This window comes from Pelodiscus sinensis, unplaced genomic scaffold (genome assembly GCF_049634645.1).
Source record: "Pelodiscus sinensis isolate JC-2024 unplaced genomic scaffold, ASM4963464v1 ctg78, whole genome shotgun sequence".
Classification (NCBI taxonomy): Eukaryota; Metazoa; Chordata; order Testudines; family Trionychidae; genus Pelodiscus; species Pelodiscus sinensis.
Window position 1 is genome coordinate 238865 of NW_027466023.1, and position 13153 is coordinate 252017.

General features: G+C 47.1%; 1 protein-coding gene across 6 annotated transcripts in view; it reads left to right on the forward strand.

Annotated features, from left to right (window-relative positions):
* The window catches only part of GOLGB1 (golgin B1), a 131435-nt gene extending 119035 nt beyond the window's left edge, over positions 1–12400 (forward strand). For all 6 annotated transcript variants that reach the window (XM_075918353.1, XM_075918356.1, XM_075918355.1 and 3 more), the window contains one exon: positions 10424–12400. In XM_075918353.1, the coding sequence (XP_075774468.1) occupies positions 10424–10558 (135 nt within the window). In that variant the 3' untranslated portion in view covers positions 10559–12400. The remainder of the gene's footprint in view (positions 1–10423) is intronic.
* Positions 12401–13153: the final 753 nt, after the last annotated feature.

The window sequence follows — 13153 nt, forward strand, 5'->3', positions numbered from 1 at the left end:
GTGTCAAGTATCAGAGGGGTAGCCGTGTTAGTCTGAATCTGCAAAAGTGGCGAGGAGTCCTGTGGCACCTTATAGACAAACTGAAGTGTAGGAGCATAAGCTTTCGTGGGCAAAGATCCACTTCATCAGATGCAAGACGAACATCTGTCATCTTTGCTACATCTGTCAATGAAGGTAGCTTTTCTGGTGGCAGTCACATCAGAAAGATGGGTGTCTGAGCTAAGAGCCCTTTCCTCAGATCCACCGTACACGGTCTTCCACAAAGACAAAGTGCAGCTTTGGCTGCCCCTAACTTTTTTGCCAAAAGTGGTATCTCACTGCCATCTGTCATGAGGTCTTCCAGTCTTCTACCCTAAGCCTCACACTAGTGACAGAGGGTATTGCATACATTGGACATAAGGAAGGCTTTAGCCTTCTACATAGATCATACTAGGCTTTTTGGGGAATCATAGAATACTAGGACTGGAAGGGACTTCGAGAGGTCATCGAGTCCAGTCCCCTGCCCTCATGTCAGGACCCAGTACTGTCTAGACCATCGCTGATAGACGTTTATCTAACCTACTCTTAAATATCTCCAGAGATGGGGATTCCACAACCTCCCTGGGCAATTTATTCCAGTGTTTGACCACCCTGACAGTTAGGAACTTTTTCCTAACGTCCAACCTAAACCTCCCTTGCTGCAGTTTAAGACCATTGCTTCTTGTTCTATCCTAAGAGGCCAATATGAACAAGTTTTCTCCCTCCTCCTGACACCCTTTTAGATATCTGAAAACTGCTATCATGTCCCCCCTAATCTTCTCTTTTCTAAACTAAACAAACCCAGTTCCTTCAGCCTTCCTTTGTAGGTCATGTTCTCTAGACCTTTAATCATTCTCGTTGCTCTTCTCTGGACCCTCTCCAATTTTTCCACATCTTTCTTGAAAAGAATCATAGTTTGACCCGCTCTAGTTTATGGCATGTTAATGTGTATCTGTAGAGTGCTGCATACAGTCTAAAATGCACAGAACACTGCAAACCCTGTACCTGGATTCAATAATTGTCCTTCCAGAACTTTTCTAAATGTTGGCAGCTACGTCTGGATCTCGCACCAGCAGCTAGCTTCTGCTTCCACAGCAAGAGGCTGGCAAAGGCCTGGAAAGCCATGCCTTAATCCCCGTATTTTTAAAATAAAACATAAGTCAGTCGAATTTGTGATGTCCCAAATTCGCTCACTAGCCCACCTCAAAACTTCATTGTCAAACTAGATTAGCGAACTCAAGCCCAGATATTTTATATGCCAGCCCAAGTTAATTTAATGACCGCAAAGGATAGTCAAGGATCCCAGAAAGGGCACTTCTAAATCCACACAGCTGTCCGTGACTATAGCAGAATGGATGAGGGGAGATCCGGTTTCTGCTCAGTGAATCTCATCCTGAATAGTACGTTGCATGCTCACCTGCTGTGACCTAGCGGGGTTCCTTCCCCGCCAGTCACAGGCCATTCAACCAACGCACAGGTTTTGTCTGCAGCCTTTGTGGCACAGGTCCCCTTGCAAGAAATCTGTAGGGCAGCTACCTGGTCTTCAATTCACACATTCCCAGCCCATTACACAATTGATAAGTTCTCCAGAAGGGACGCAGCCATTGGCAGGGTAATCCTGCAGTCTGTGATTCTGAACTCCGACCCCCACCTCCATGGGGTAGCAGTTTGGGAGTCACCTGAATTGGAATTGACCTGAACAAGCACTCAAAGAAGAAAAGACAGTTACCTGTTCTTGTAACGGGTGTTCTTCAAGATGTGGTGTTCACGTCCATTCCAATACCCACCCTCCTTCTCCTCTTGTCGGAGTAGCCAGCAAGAAAGAACAGAGGTAGGCTAGGGTTGGGTTGGCAGTGGTATATATGCACTGATATACCAGCGCCACTCTAGGGGTCTTCACCGCCGACTTTATGGGAGCTGCTAAGGGAAAAATTTCCAACCTTCGTGCATGCAACTCACATACACCTGAATTGGAATGGATGTGAGCAACACATCTCAAAGAACACCAGTTATGAGAACAGTAACTGTCTCTTTTTCCTCTTAGTCTTGCTTCCCATGGGACCTTACCTACCAACTCTCTGAGTTTGCAAAAGTCTGCCTTCCTGAAATCCATTGTCTTTATTTTGCTGATCTCTGTTCTACCATTCCTTAAAATCATGAACTCTGTGACTTCATGATCACTTTCAGCTTTCAAATTCTCAACCAATTTCTCCCTATATGTTAAAATCAAATCTAGAACAACCTCCCTCCTAGTAGCTTTCTCCACCTTTAGAAATAAAAAGTTTATCCCAGTGCATTTCAAGAGCTTGTTGGGTAATATATGCCCTTCTGTGTTACTTTCCCAACATCTGTTTGGATAGTTGAAGTCTCACATCACAACTAAGTCCTGTGCTTTGGATGATTTCATCACTTTAAAAAAAACCAAAAACCCTTTCATCCACTGCTTCTTTCTAGTTAGGTGGTCTGTAGTAGACCCCTATTATGACATAACCTTTGGTTTTTTACCCCTTACCCAGAGACACTCAACAAGTCGGTATTCATCTCTGCCTAAGTCAAAGTGTATACATTTTAATATACAAGACATCACCTCCCTTTTTTCTCTGTCTGTCTTTTCTTAACAAGCTGTATTCTTCTATTCCAATACAGGCAGTCCCCGGGTTACGTACAAGATAGGGACTGTAGGTTTGTTCTTAAGTTGAATTTGTATGTAAGTCGGAACTGGTACATATTGTAGGGGAAACTCTAGCCAAACATTTTTTTTAGTTTTGGATAGCATAGGGAAAGGTTAACTCCCCTCTAATGTTTGTTTTGCTGTCTGTTCCCCTGTTCAGAAGATTTCACATCTATTTCTGTCCCTGTGACAAACTCAGGACTAAAGGAGTAACTCATCAAATACCAAACAGCTCTGCACCATGCTTTGAGCTAATAGCTTTATTTCCACACACCACCCAGGGTTCTAGGAGGAGGGTCCTTTTTTTGCTAACACAATGAGGCCAGCACTTTGTTTTGGTGGAGTCTTTGTTTGCCCATGGAGCCCAGCATGTGTAGGGGGAGGAGGGGCGGAGAGGCTGCTTTTGTCTGCTGTTTGGCAGCCTGTTGCTCAGGGGAGGGGGCAGCCTGTTGCTGGCAGGGAGGGAGGGGGGAGGCGTGAGGATGCGAGGCCGCGGGGAGGGGGGGGCAGCGGGCGTGGGGAGGCACTTTTCCTCTGCCCGGCAGCTCTGCGGGATCCCTGTCCCTGTGGCCAGCTGCTGCAGGCAGAGGCCAGTTGGAGCTGGCCGAAGAGGAGGAGGAGGTGGATTCTAGGACCCAGGTGAGCGAGCCCCGGGGACGCTGCTGCGCTCCGGGAGCCCGGCATGTATAGAGGGGAGGAGGGGCAGAGAGGCTGCTTTTGTCTGTTCGGCAGCCTGTTGCTCAGGGGAGGGGGCAGCCTGTTGCTGGCAGGGGGGTGGGGGGGGGGGCAGCGGGCGTGGGGAGGCACTTTTCCTCTGCCCGGCAGCTCTGCGGGACCCCAGTCGGAGCCGGCCCGAGGAGGAGGAGGATCCTAGGACCCAGGTGAGCGAGCCCCGGGAATGCTGCTGCGCATGTGCGGGAGTTGCCTCACCCCGTTCGTATCTAGGGATCCGACGTAAGTCGGATCCACGTAAGTCGGGGACTGCCTGTATTCCAGTCATGTATCATCACTAAGTGTCTGTGATACCAGCTATGTTATAGTTGTGTTTATTTACTATCACTTCAGGTTCTGTCTGCTTACTCTCCATACTTCTCGCATGAGTATACAGACACCCGAGATACTGATTTGATTTTGCCTCCCCCAGTTCTGTCTTGTTTCTACTTTATCCCTGATGTTACAACCCTGCTCCCTCAAATTTCTGACCTATCTTCGAGGCCTTCATGATTATGACTTACCTGTGATCTGTAGTCACCTGCCTCCATGAAACCGAGTTTAAAGCTCTCCTCACCAGATTAGGCTAGCATAATCCACCTCTTAGGTCTAACGCCATCCAACAGGTCAGTAGCCTAGTTCTGCATGGTTTCTGGCTTTTAGTTGACCTGTGTGAGCAGCTTGCTGCAGTGTATGCTCTAGAGATTACTAACACAGCTCAAGGGGGCTTGCACCCAAGATGATTCCAGTCACCCTCCAGAGCCACAGGGCCATGCAAGAACACAAAAGAATCCTCAAATGGAAATCTCTAGAGACCACCTCCCCCATTTTACCATTCCCCTGTCTTCTCTGAATGGAGACTCAGCTAGTACACACCTGTCAAGCCACCTGTATATGCTTTCTAGTACCTGGCTGAGATGCTGAGATGCAGAGTTGTGCGCCCTCTGTATGTAGAATGCTGGCCTTGCAGATGCCCAAGCTGTCTTAATGTATATTAAATCCCCATTGAGAGAATTCTTGGGCAAGGAAGCTTAGTGGTGCTCTCTGGAAGATCCAGGAGAAAAGGTCAAATCCACAGGAGCAATCGGAGCCCAGCCAGAATCAGCAGCTGAGTCGTCAGAACTGCTGACAGTACTGTGTTGACTGGATGCTGCATTGTGCCCATGGCTGAGAATCATAGAATAATAGGACTGGAAGGGACCTCGAGAGGTCATCGAGTCCAGCCCCCCGCCCTCAAGGCAGGATCAAGCTCCGTCTACACCATCCCTGACAGATGTCTATAGAATCATAGAATCATAGAATAATAGGACTGGAAGGGACCTCAAGAGGTCATCGAGTCCAGCCCCCCGCCCTCAAGGCAGGACCAAGCTCCGTCTACACCATCCCTGACAGATGTCTATCTAACCTGTTCTTAAATATCTTCAGAGAGGGAGATTCCACCACCTCCCTTGGCAATTTATTCCAATATTTGACCACCCTAACAGTTAGGAATTTTTTCCTAATGTCCAATCTAAACTTCCCCTGCTGCACTTTAAGCCCATTACTCCTTGTCCTGTCCTCAGAAACCAAGAGGAACAAATTTTCTCCTTCCTCCTTGTGACACCCTTTTAGATATTTGAAAACCGCTATCATGTCCCCCCTTAATCTTCTTTTTTCCAAACTAAACAAGCCCAGTTCATGAAGTCTGGCTTCATAGGTCATGTTCTCTAAACCTTTAATCATTCTTGTCGCTCTTCTCTGTACCCTTTCCAATTTCTCCATCTTTCTTGAAATGTGGCGCCCAGAACTGGACACAGTACTCCAGCTGAGGCCTAACTAGTGCAGAGTAGAGCGGCAGAATGACTTCACGAGTTTTGCTTACAACACACCTGTTGATACAACCTAAAATCATATTTGCTTTTTTTGCAACAGCATCACACTGTTGACTCATATTCAACTTGTGGTCCACTATGACCCCTAGATCCCTTTCCGCCATGCTCCTTCCTAGACAGCCGCTTCCCATCTTGTATGTATGGAACTGATTGTTCCTTCCTAAGTGGAGCACTTTGCATTTCTCTTTATTAAACCTCATCCTGTTTACCTCTGACCATTTCTCTAACTTGCTAAGGTCATTTTGAATTATGTCCCTATCCTCCAAAGAAGTTGCAACCCCACCCAGTTTGGTATCATCTGCAAACTTAATAAGCGTACTTTCTATCCCAATATCTACATCATTGATGAAGATATTGAACAGTACGGGTCCCAAAACAGACCCTTGAGGAACTCCACTTGCTATCCCTTTCCAGCAGGATTTAGAACCATTAACAACAACTCTCTGACTACTGTTATCCAGCCAATTATGCACCCACCTTATCGTGGCCCTATCTAAGTTATATTTGCCTAGTTTATCAAGAAGAATATCATGCGAGACCGTATCAAATGCCTTACTAAAGTCTAGGTATATGACATCCACCGCTTCTCCCTTATCCACAAGGCTCGTTATCTTATCAAAGAAAGCTATCAGATTAGTTTGGCATGACTTGTTCTTCATAAACCCATGCTGGCTATTCCCTATCACTTTATTACCTTCCAAGTGTTTGCATAGGATTTCCTTAATTACCTGCTCCATTATCTTCCCTGGGACAGACATTAAACTGACCGGTCTGTAGTTTCCTGGGTTGTTCTTATTCCCCTTTTTATAGATGGGTACAATATTTGCCCTTTTCCAGTCTTCTGGAATCTCCCCTGTCTGCCATGATTTTTCAAAGATCATAGCTAAAGGCTCAGATACCTCCTCTATCAGCTCCTTGAGTATCCTGGGATGCATTTCATCAGGACCTGGTGACTTGCTGACATCTAACTTTCCTAAGTGATTTTTAACTTGTTCTTTGTGTATCCTATCTTCTAAACTTACCCTCTCTCTGCTTGTATTCACTACGTTAGGCACTCTTCCAGACTTCTCGGTGAAGACCGAAACAAAGAAGTCATTGAGCATCTCCGCCATTTCCAAGTTTCCTGTTACTGCTTCTCCCTCCTCGCTAAGCAGTGGGCCTACCCTGTCCTTGGTCTTCCTCTTGCTTTTAATGTATTTATAAAAGGTCTTCTTGTTTCCCTTTATGCCTGTAGCTAGTTTGATCTCATTTTGTGCCTTTGCCTTTCTAATCTTGCCCCTGCATTCCCGTGTTGCTTGCTTATATTGTCCTAGTTTCCATTTTTTATATGACTCCTTTTTTATTTTGAGATCATGCAAGATCTCCTTGTTAAGCCAAGCTGGTCTTTTGCCGTATTTTCCATCTTTCCTACACAGCGGAATTGTTTGCTTTTGGGCCCTTAACAACGTCCCTTTGAAATACTTCCAACTCTCCTCAGTTGTTTTTCCCTTCAGTCTTGCTTCCCATGGGACCTTACCTACAAGTTCTCTGAGCTTATCAAAATCTGCCTTCCTGAAATCCATTACCTCAATTGTGCTGGTCTCCCTTCTACCTTTCCTTAAGAGCATGAACTCTATTATTTCATGATCGCTGTCCCCCATACTGTCTTCCACTTTCAAGTTCTCAACTAGTTCCTCCCTATTTGTTAAAACCAAATCCAGAACAGCTTCTCCTCTGGTAGCTTTTTCAACCTTCTGAAACAGAAAGTTGTCTCCAATGCAGTCCAGAGACTTATTGGATAGCCTGTGCCTCGCTGTGTTAGTTTCCCAACATATGTCTGGATAGTTGAAGTCCCCCATCACCACCAAATCTTGGGCTTTGGATAGTTTTGTTAATTGTTTAAAAAAGGCTTCATCCACCTCTTCCACCTGGCTAGGTGGCCTGTAGTAGACTCCTAGCATGATATCACCCTCGTTTTTTACCCCTTTTAGCTTAACCCAGAGACTCTCTATACAGCTATCTCCTACATTCATCTCCACTTCAGTCCAAGTGTGTACATTTTTAATATACAAGGCAACCCCTCCTCCCTTTTTTCCCTGTCTGTCCTTCCTGAGGAAGCCGTACCCTTCCATACCAACATTCCAATCGTGCGTCCCATCCCACCAGGTTTCTGTAATACCAATGATGTCATAGTTGTATTTATTTGTTAGGAATTCCAGTTCTTCCTGCTTATTACCCATATTTCTCGCATTTGTATATAGGCATCTAAGATACTGATTTGATCTTGCCTCCCTGTTGTGCCCTGACCCTCCTTTCTCCTTGCCGTTATAGGCTGTAGTCCCCCCCATTTCCAACCCATCTCCCAGTCCCGCACATGCAGCACTTACCTGTGGGCTTTGCTCACTTGCCCCCGACAAACCTAGTTTAAAGCCCTCCTCACATGTTATTAGTCAGACTCTGTTCCATGCTGACTCTAAAGTAGGGCTACTCAACACGTGGTCCGTGGGCTGCATGCGGCCCATGGCCCCTTTGTTTGCGGCCTTCGGCCCAGTTTGGGCAGTGGGTCTCAAAGTGCAGGGTCTGCAGCAGGAGCTCACCCTCCCTCCTCCATGCTGCTGATGCTGCAGCCTGGCAGTTGGCCACAGCCGTAAGGCTGAAAAAGCAGCTCCAGCCAGCAGGTGGGGAGGTGAAGTAAACTCCCTTTCCTCTCCCCCGCGAGCTACACGTGGAGGAGTGCCACCGCCACGGTAAGAGCGGCACTCCCTAGGTTGGTCCCACAGGGCAGGCAGCATGTTGGGCTGAGCCGGGATCGGCCGGGCCGGGCCGGGCAGATTGTCCTGGTGCGAGTGGCAGGCGCTTCCCCACTTCCCCAGTAGCAGGTTGGGCGGTGCCGGCCCACAGTGGTAAGAGGAGGCAGTGCTGGGATTGAAGACCCTGCACATGCAGGAGGGCTTGGGGCTTTGCACTAAAGTTCCCTTTAAGCTGCGCAGTCTCAGCAGTTTAGAGTTCCCCGAGCAGGCAGAGGGATAATCTGATCCGCAGGGACAGGCCTCTGTAAACAGCAGCTAAATGCTGCCTGCTGCATGGAAGACAATCAGCAAATAAGCAGGGAATGAGTGTTAGGGTTGCCAGATGATTTCAGCAAAAATACTGGACACACTTGAAATTACATCACTATCGACATTGCATCTTATTTAGAAAATACTGGACATTTATATTTTCTCAATTTGTTTCCCAAACAGAGAGCTCAAATACTGGACTGTCCAGTTCAAAACCGAACACCTGGCAACCCTATGCATGTCTGGGAGGAGGGAGGCAGGGAGTAATTAATTGGATTGTGGGAAAGTGCCTCTCTCTCCTCTGCAGAGGGGAGAGACCCATCAGTCTCTTCAATCCTCCTGGGCTGGGCAGGGGGAGATAAAAGGGCTGACTGCATGGGGTAGGTGGGGGAAAGAGGGAGTGAAGTGCTGGCATCCGTGCAGTGAGGTGGGAGTCGGGGCAGTTTTTGGGGTGTCTGACTCACTGCAGTCCTCTCTGTTAGGTTGGTTTGAAGGTGTGGAGGGAAGCTTGGGGTGTGTGTGTTTGTGCTAGGAGGACATTTGCACGATTACATTTCAAACAAAGTTGGCATATATGTGTTCAAAGAATCTTTTCTTTCTTGCACCATTAACAGTTTCAGAGGGGTAGCTGTTTGAGTCTGTAGCTGAAAAGTGAATAGTACTAAGGTGCTACAGGACTTATTTGCAAGCTCTTTGAAATATGCAGATGTCTACAGACCCTGAAGCCAGGTGTTAATTTGTTTTGGGGCTTCTACTTTCCTCCAGTGAAAGAAGGCTAATTCCCTACCTTTGTACAGCACCTTTGTAGTCAGTAAGGATACCTCACAGCAATTAGTCACAGGTGTCTTGTTTTAATATATTTTATTCCACACATTGCTCATTAAAAGTCCAATTTCCAACCATATGACAGCATAAATATTGCATTTTATCAATATCAGCAGAAATTACTTAAATGGGGCCTGCCTTAATCGTATTCATTCCCATCAGTATGAAAGAGCTATTTGTGTATATTTTTGCATGTATATGCAACCACAGTTAAGCTGTGTCCCTCAGCATGTGCTGTGAATCATTGTGGCCCCTGGGGCTTCCCAAGTTTGAGTAGCCCTGCTCTAAAGCCTCGCTAATATGAATCAGGGAACCTAAGATGCCTGGTGAGGTTGCTGCTATAAAAGCACTGGTGTCTGAGTGCCAGTGCTCACAATCACCCATTTAGCAGGAACTAGCATAGCTACTGCACTTTATATTGACTTAACTCTGTAAGCATTAATATAGCTCCCACCGATGTATTTGCCCACTACTCTGACTTAGCTCTACCTCTGTGAGACAAGTAATGCTTTAAGCTGATGTAGTTAAGTCTATGCTGTGTGATTGCAGACTCTGCATTATATTGATAGTTATAACTTTTCAGAAACTGTCCCACTTGGTGTGGGAGTGCACCAAGCTGGCATGAGGACACACACCACTGACACAAGGAATGTAGTGTAGATATATGAAATGGATTCAATTCGTGCAGTGGCTGTACATTGACATAACTTAGATCAACCTAATTTTGTAGTGTAGACTTGCCCATAGGCACAGATCTTAGGAAGTGTGTGTTACTCCCTGCTGCTCAGCCCTTCTTTGACCAGGCTGCAGGTTTGTGGAGGGAGTTGTTTCTGAAACCTCATCACAGCCTGAAGGGGGTAGGTCAGTGAGCAGAAGAGAAATACGTGGGATAGTGTTTCACTCTTGCTTTGCGGTTTCCCCTTCAGGATCTTCATTGCAGTATTCTTCCTACCTCATGAAATGGTGGAATTAGAGCAGGGCTTTTGAAATGGGAGAGGAAGTAGATTAAATGGGATAGGAGCCCTTCAGAATTCTGTGTCAGTGGTGCAGGGGGCAGCCCTGTAGTTTAATGGGGAAATGACCCTGGCGATCCATAGCCAGTGGGGACCTGGAGCTGGAATCAAATGGGTGGAAACCTGTGACCACTGGTTAGACCAGTTCATTGTCCTGGATGAGCTCTGTCTGTACTTTGTTGGGCTGGTCTCCCATGCCTTGTGGGGCTTTGGATTCAGGTGGTTCTGGTCAGCCCTTATTGGCCCTAACTGGATTCTCCTCTGCTCTTTCCTCAGACTCGGAGCAACTCTGGTTTGCGGCGGCTGCTGCGTTGGCTCTTCTGTTCCCGAACACGCCTACCACTGCTGGTGACTGTGTATCTGCTCGTGCTTCACATCCTGCTCTTCCTGTGCTTTACAGGCCACCTCTGAGCGGGGCCAACAGTCTGTTCCTGAGTGACAGCCCTTTATCCTCAGCCCAAAGATCTGGCTGAGGCGAGTGGCAAATTGTCACCAGGGCCCTACACCAGCTGCCCCTCTCACCTAGCTAACTTCATGGGGCAGCTGAGCCTAGCTGTCTCCAGTGCTCACCTCCAAGCTGCTCACTCTGGCCCAACTGGGAAGATGCTGTTGCTGAAGCTCAGGGTCTGTTTCCAGAAGACAGCCTCCTCTCCCTTCCCTGCCTTGCCCCCACACACAGTGTTGTCAGGTCATCCTGAAGTGCACCTTTTCTGAACCAGGCTCCTCAGTCTGGGAATAAGTGAGGGCAGTGATGTAATCTTCAGCTTCTACCTGCTGCACTCCAGCTGTTAATCATCTGTTATGAGGGTTGCAGAGAAAATGCTGAAGGTTCTGGGAAATGCAGATACATGACAACACGTTGGCTGGTGCCACTGCACTTTGTCATCTTTACACTCATGCTATTGTCAATGGCTATACCAGCCTATAAAAGGGCATTGGCCACCTGCCCCTCATTAGTCCATATGCCACTGGATTTGCAGGATGTGGCTCACCCTTCCCACTGCCCATCCTTCCCTTTCACAGATAGCACCATCATATTACAGAGATTGCACCAGTCCATGAGCACAGAAGGAAAGCTTTCCCCACCCCCTCAGCTCTTAAACCTGCCACTTGGGCCCTTCTGATGATTAAAAACAAGAAAGGGATGCTGTGGAGTTTTTACGGGATATGACATAAAACCAATCAGAGTCTGCTTTATAACTTTTTCAATGTGGCTAATTTTTGGATTTCAGCTCAGTATAGTTCCCTGCAGACATGCTGAGCACTCTAGCGAAGGGTTTTTGCAGGTATTTGCTATAATGCCCCCTGCCGGAGAAGGATGGTAATTTAATTATGAAACGGGAATACGGGACCTGACCTTTTATCTCTAATTTAATCATTGCACTAATTATAAAGCTTGTGCAGCTCTTGCTGAAGACGGGAGTGGAGAAGACAAGAGTCCTGCTCCTGCACCCTGGACCAAGAGCCCTGCTCCTGCACCCTGGACCAAGAGTCCTGCTCCTGCACCCTGGTTCACTGTACCCTTTTCAAAAGAAAAAGCCAGGCCAGTTTGTGCTACAGGGTATAACTCAAAGGGGTTTGGGCTCTCCAAAAACCAACTGACAAACCCTTCCCTGTCTTGAGGGGAAGACTCCAAGGCCTCTGCCCCACCCTACTTCATGAGACTTCTTTCTGGAGAAGCCTGTGACTGGTGTTGCTGGGGTGGCTGCATGTACCCTGTGTCACATACTCTAAGTGCAGTTAGACCTGTGCCCATTGATTGTGTAGATGGCAGAGTTCAGAGCTCTTCTGGTGCCCCAGATCATGCTCCATGCAGATGAGCTACCGATATCCCTGGAGATGGGGATTCTGAAGACAGCAGTGACTGCTCCAGTTGAGAGAGGGTGCAATCCATCAGTTAAGGCTTCAGTTAGTGCTGCCATCTACTCTGTAAGATGTGCCTCTCCTTTCCTGGATTTAGGATGTGCCTAATTCCCCCACAGTTTAATGGAGGAAAGCTACTTCTCCAGGGCTGCTGAACTGAGCACTATGGAGAGATGGGGACTGATTCCTTTGCTCTCCCTAAAGCAACTGGGCTTCTGGCTAGGTCCAGAACACTGAAGCCATATACCTGTGCTCCCCATGATTATTTATAGAGAGCATACCCTGTGGGATTCCCACTTGATTCTATGAAATCTAGTGACTGAACCCCTCACCTACTTCTTCCTGGGACACATGCTCCTGTGTACAATAAAGATTATTTTTCAAAATGAAGCTGAGTACTGTTTTAGTGTGAATATCCCTATAGTAACTGACCTATTAGTCTCCAGAGCTGGCAGGCCATGAGCATGACTTACTGTGGGAGCCACACAAGACAGTGGCTGCTCAGTACTCTTTATTTCTGGTGTGATGGGAACTCCCTCTGTTTCCCCATATTGACTAGTATCCCATGGAGATGCCACTACCCACCTCCTCATAGAATCATAGAATACTAGGACTGGAATGGACCTCGAGAGGTCTTCGAGTCCAGTCCTCTGCCCCCATGGCAGGACCAAATTCTGTCTAGACCATCCCTGATAGACATTTATCTAACCTGCTCTTAAATATCTCCAAAGATGGAGATTCCACAACCTCCCTGGGCAATTTATTCCAGTGTCTGACTACCCTGACAGGAACTTTTTCCTAATGTCCAACCTAAACCTCCCTTGCTGCAGTTTAAGCCCATTGCTTCTTGTTCTAACCTCAGAGGCCAAGATGAACAAGTTTTCTCCCTCCTCCATATGACACCCTCTTAGATACCTGAAAATGGCTCTCATGTCCCCCCTCAATCTTCTCTTTTCTAAACTAAACAAACCCAATTTTTTCAGCCTTCCTTCATAGGTCATGTTCTATAGACCTTTAATCATTCTTGTTGCTCTTCTCTGGACCCTCTCCAGTTTCTCCGCATCTTTCATCTTTTATCTCCCATCCGTTCTCTCAGTGAGTCAAAGGCTGCTCTTCTGAAGTCCAGGGTGTGTATTTTGCTAC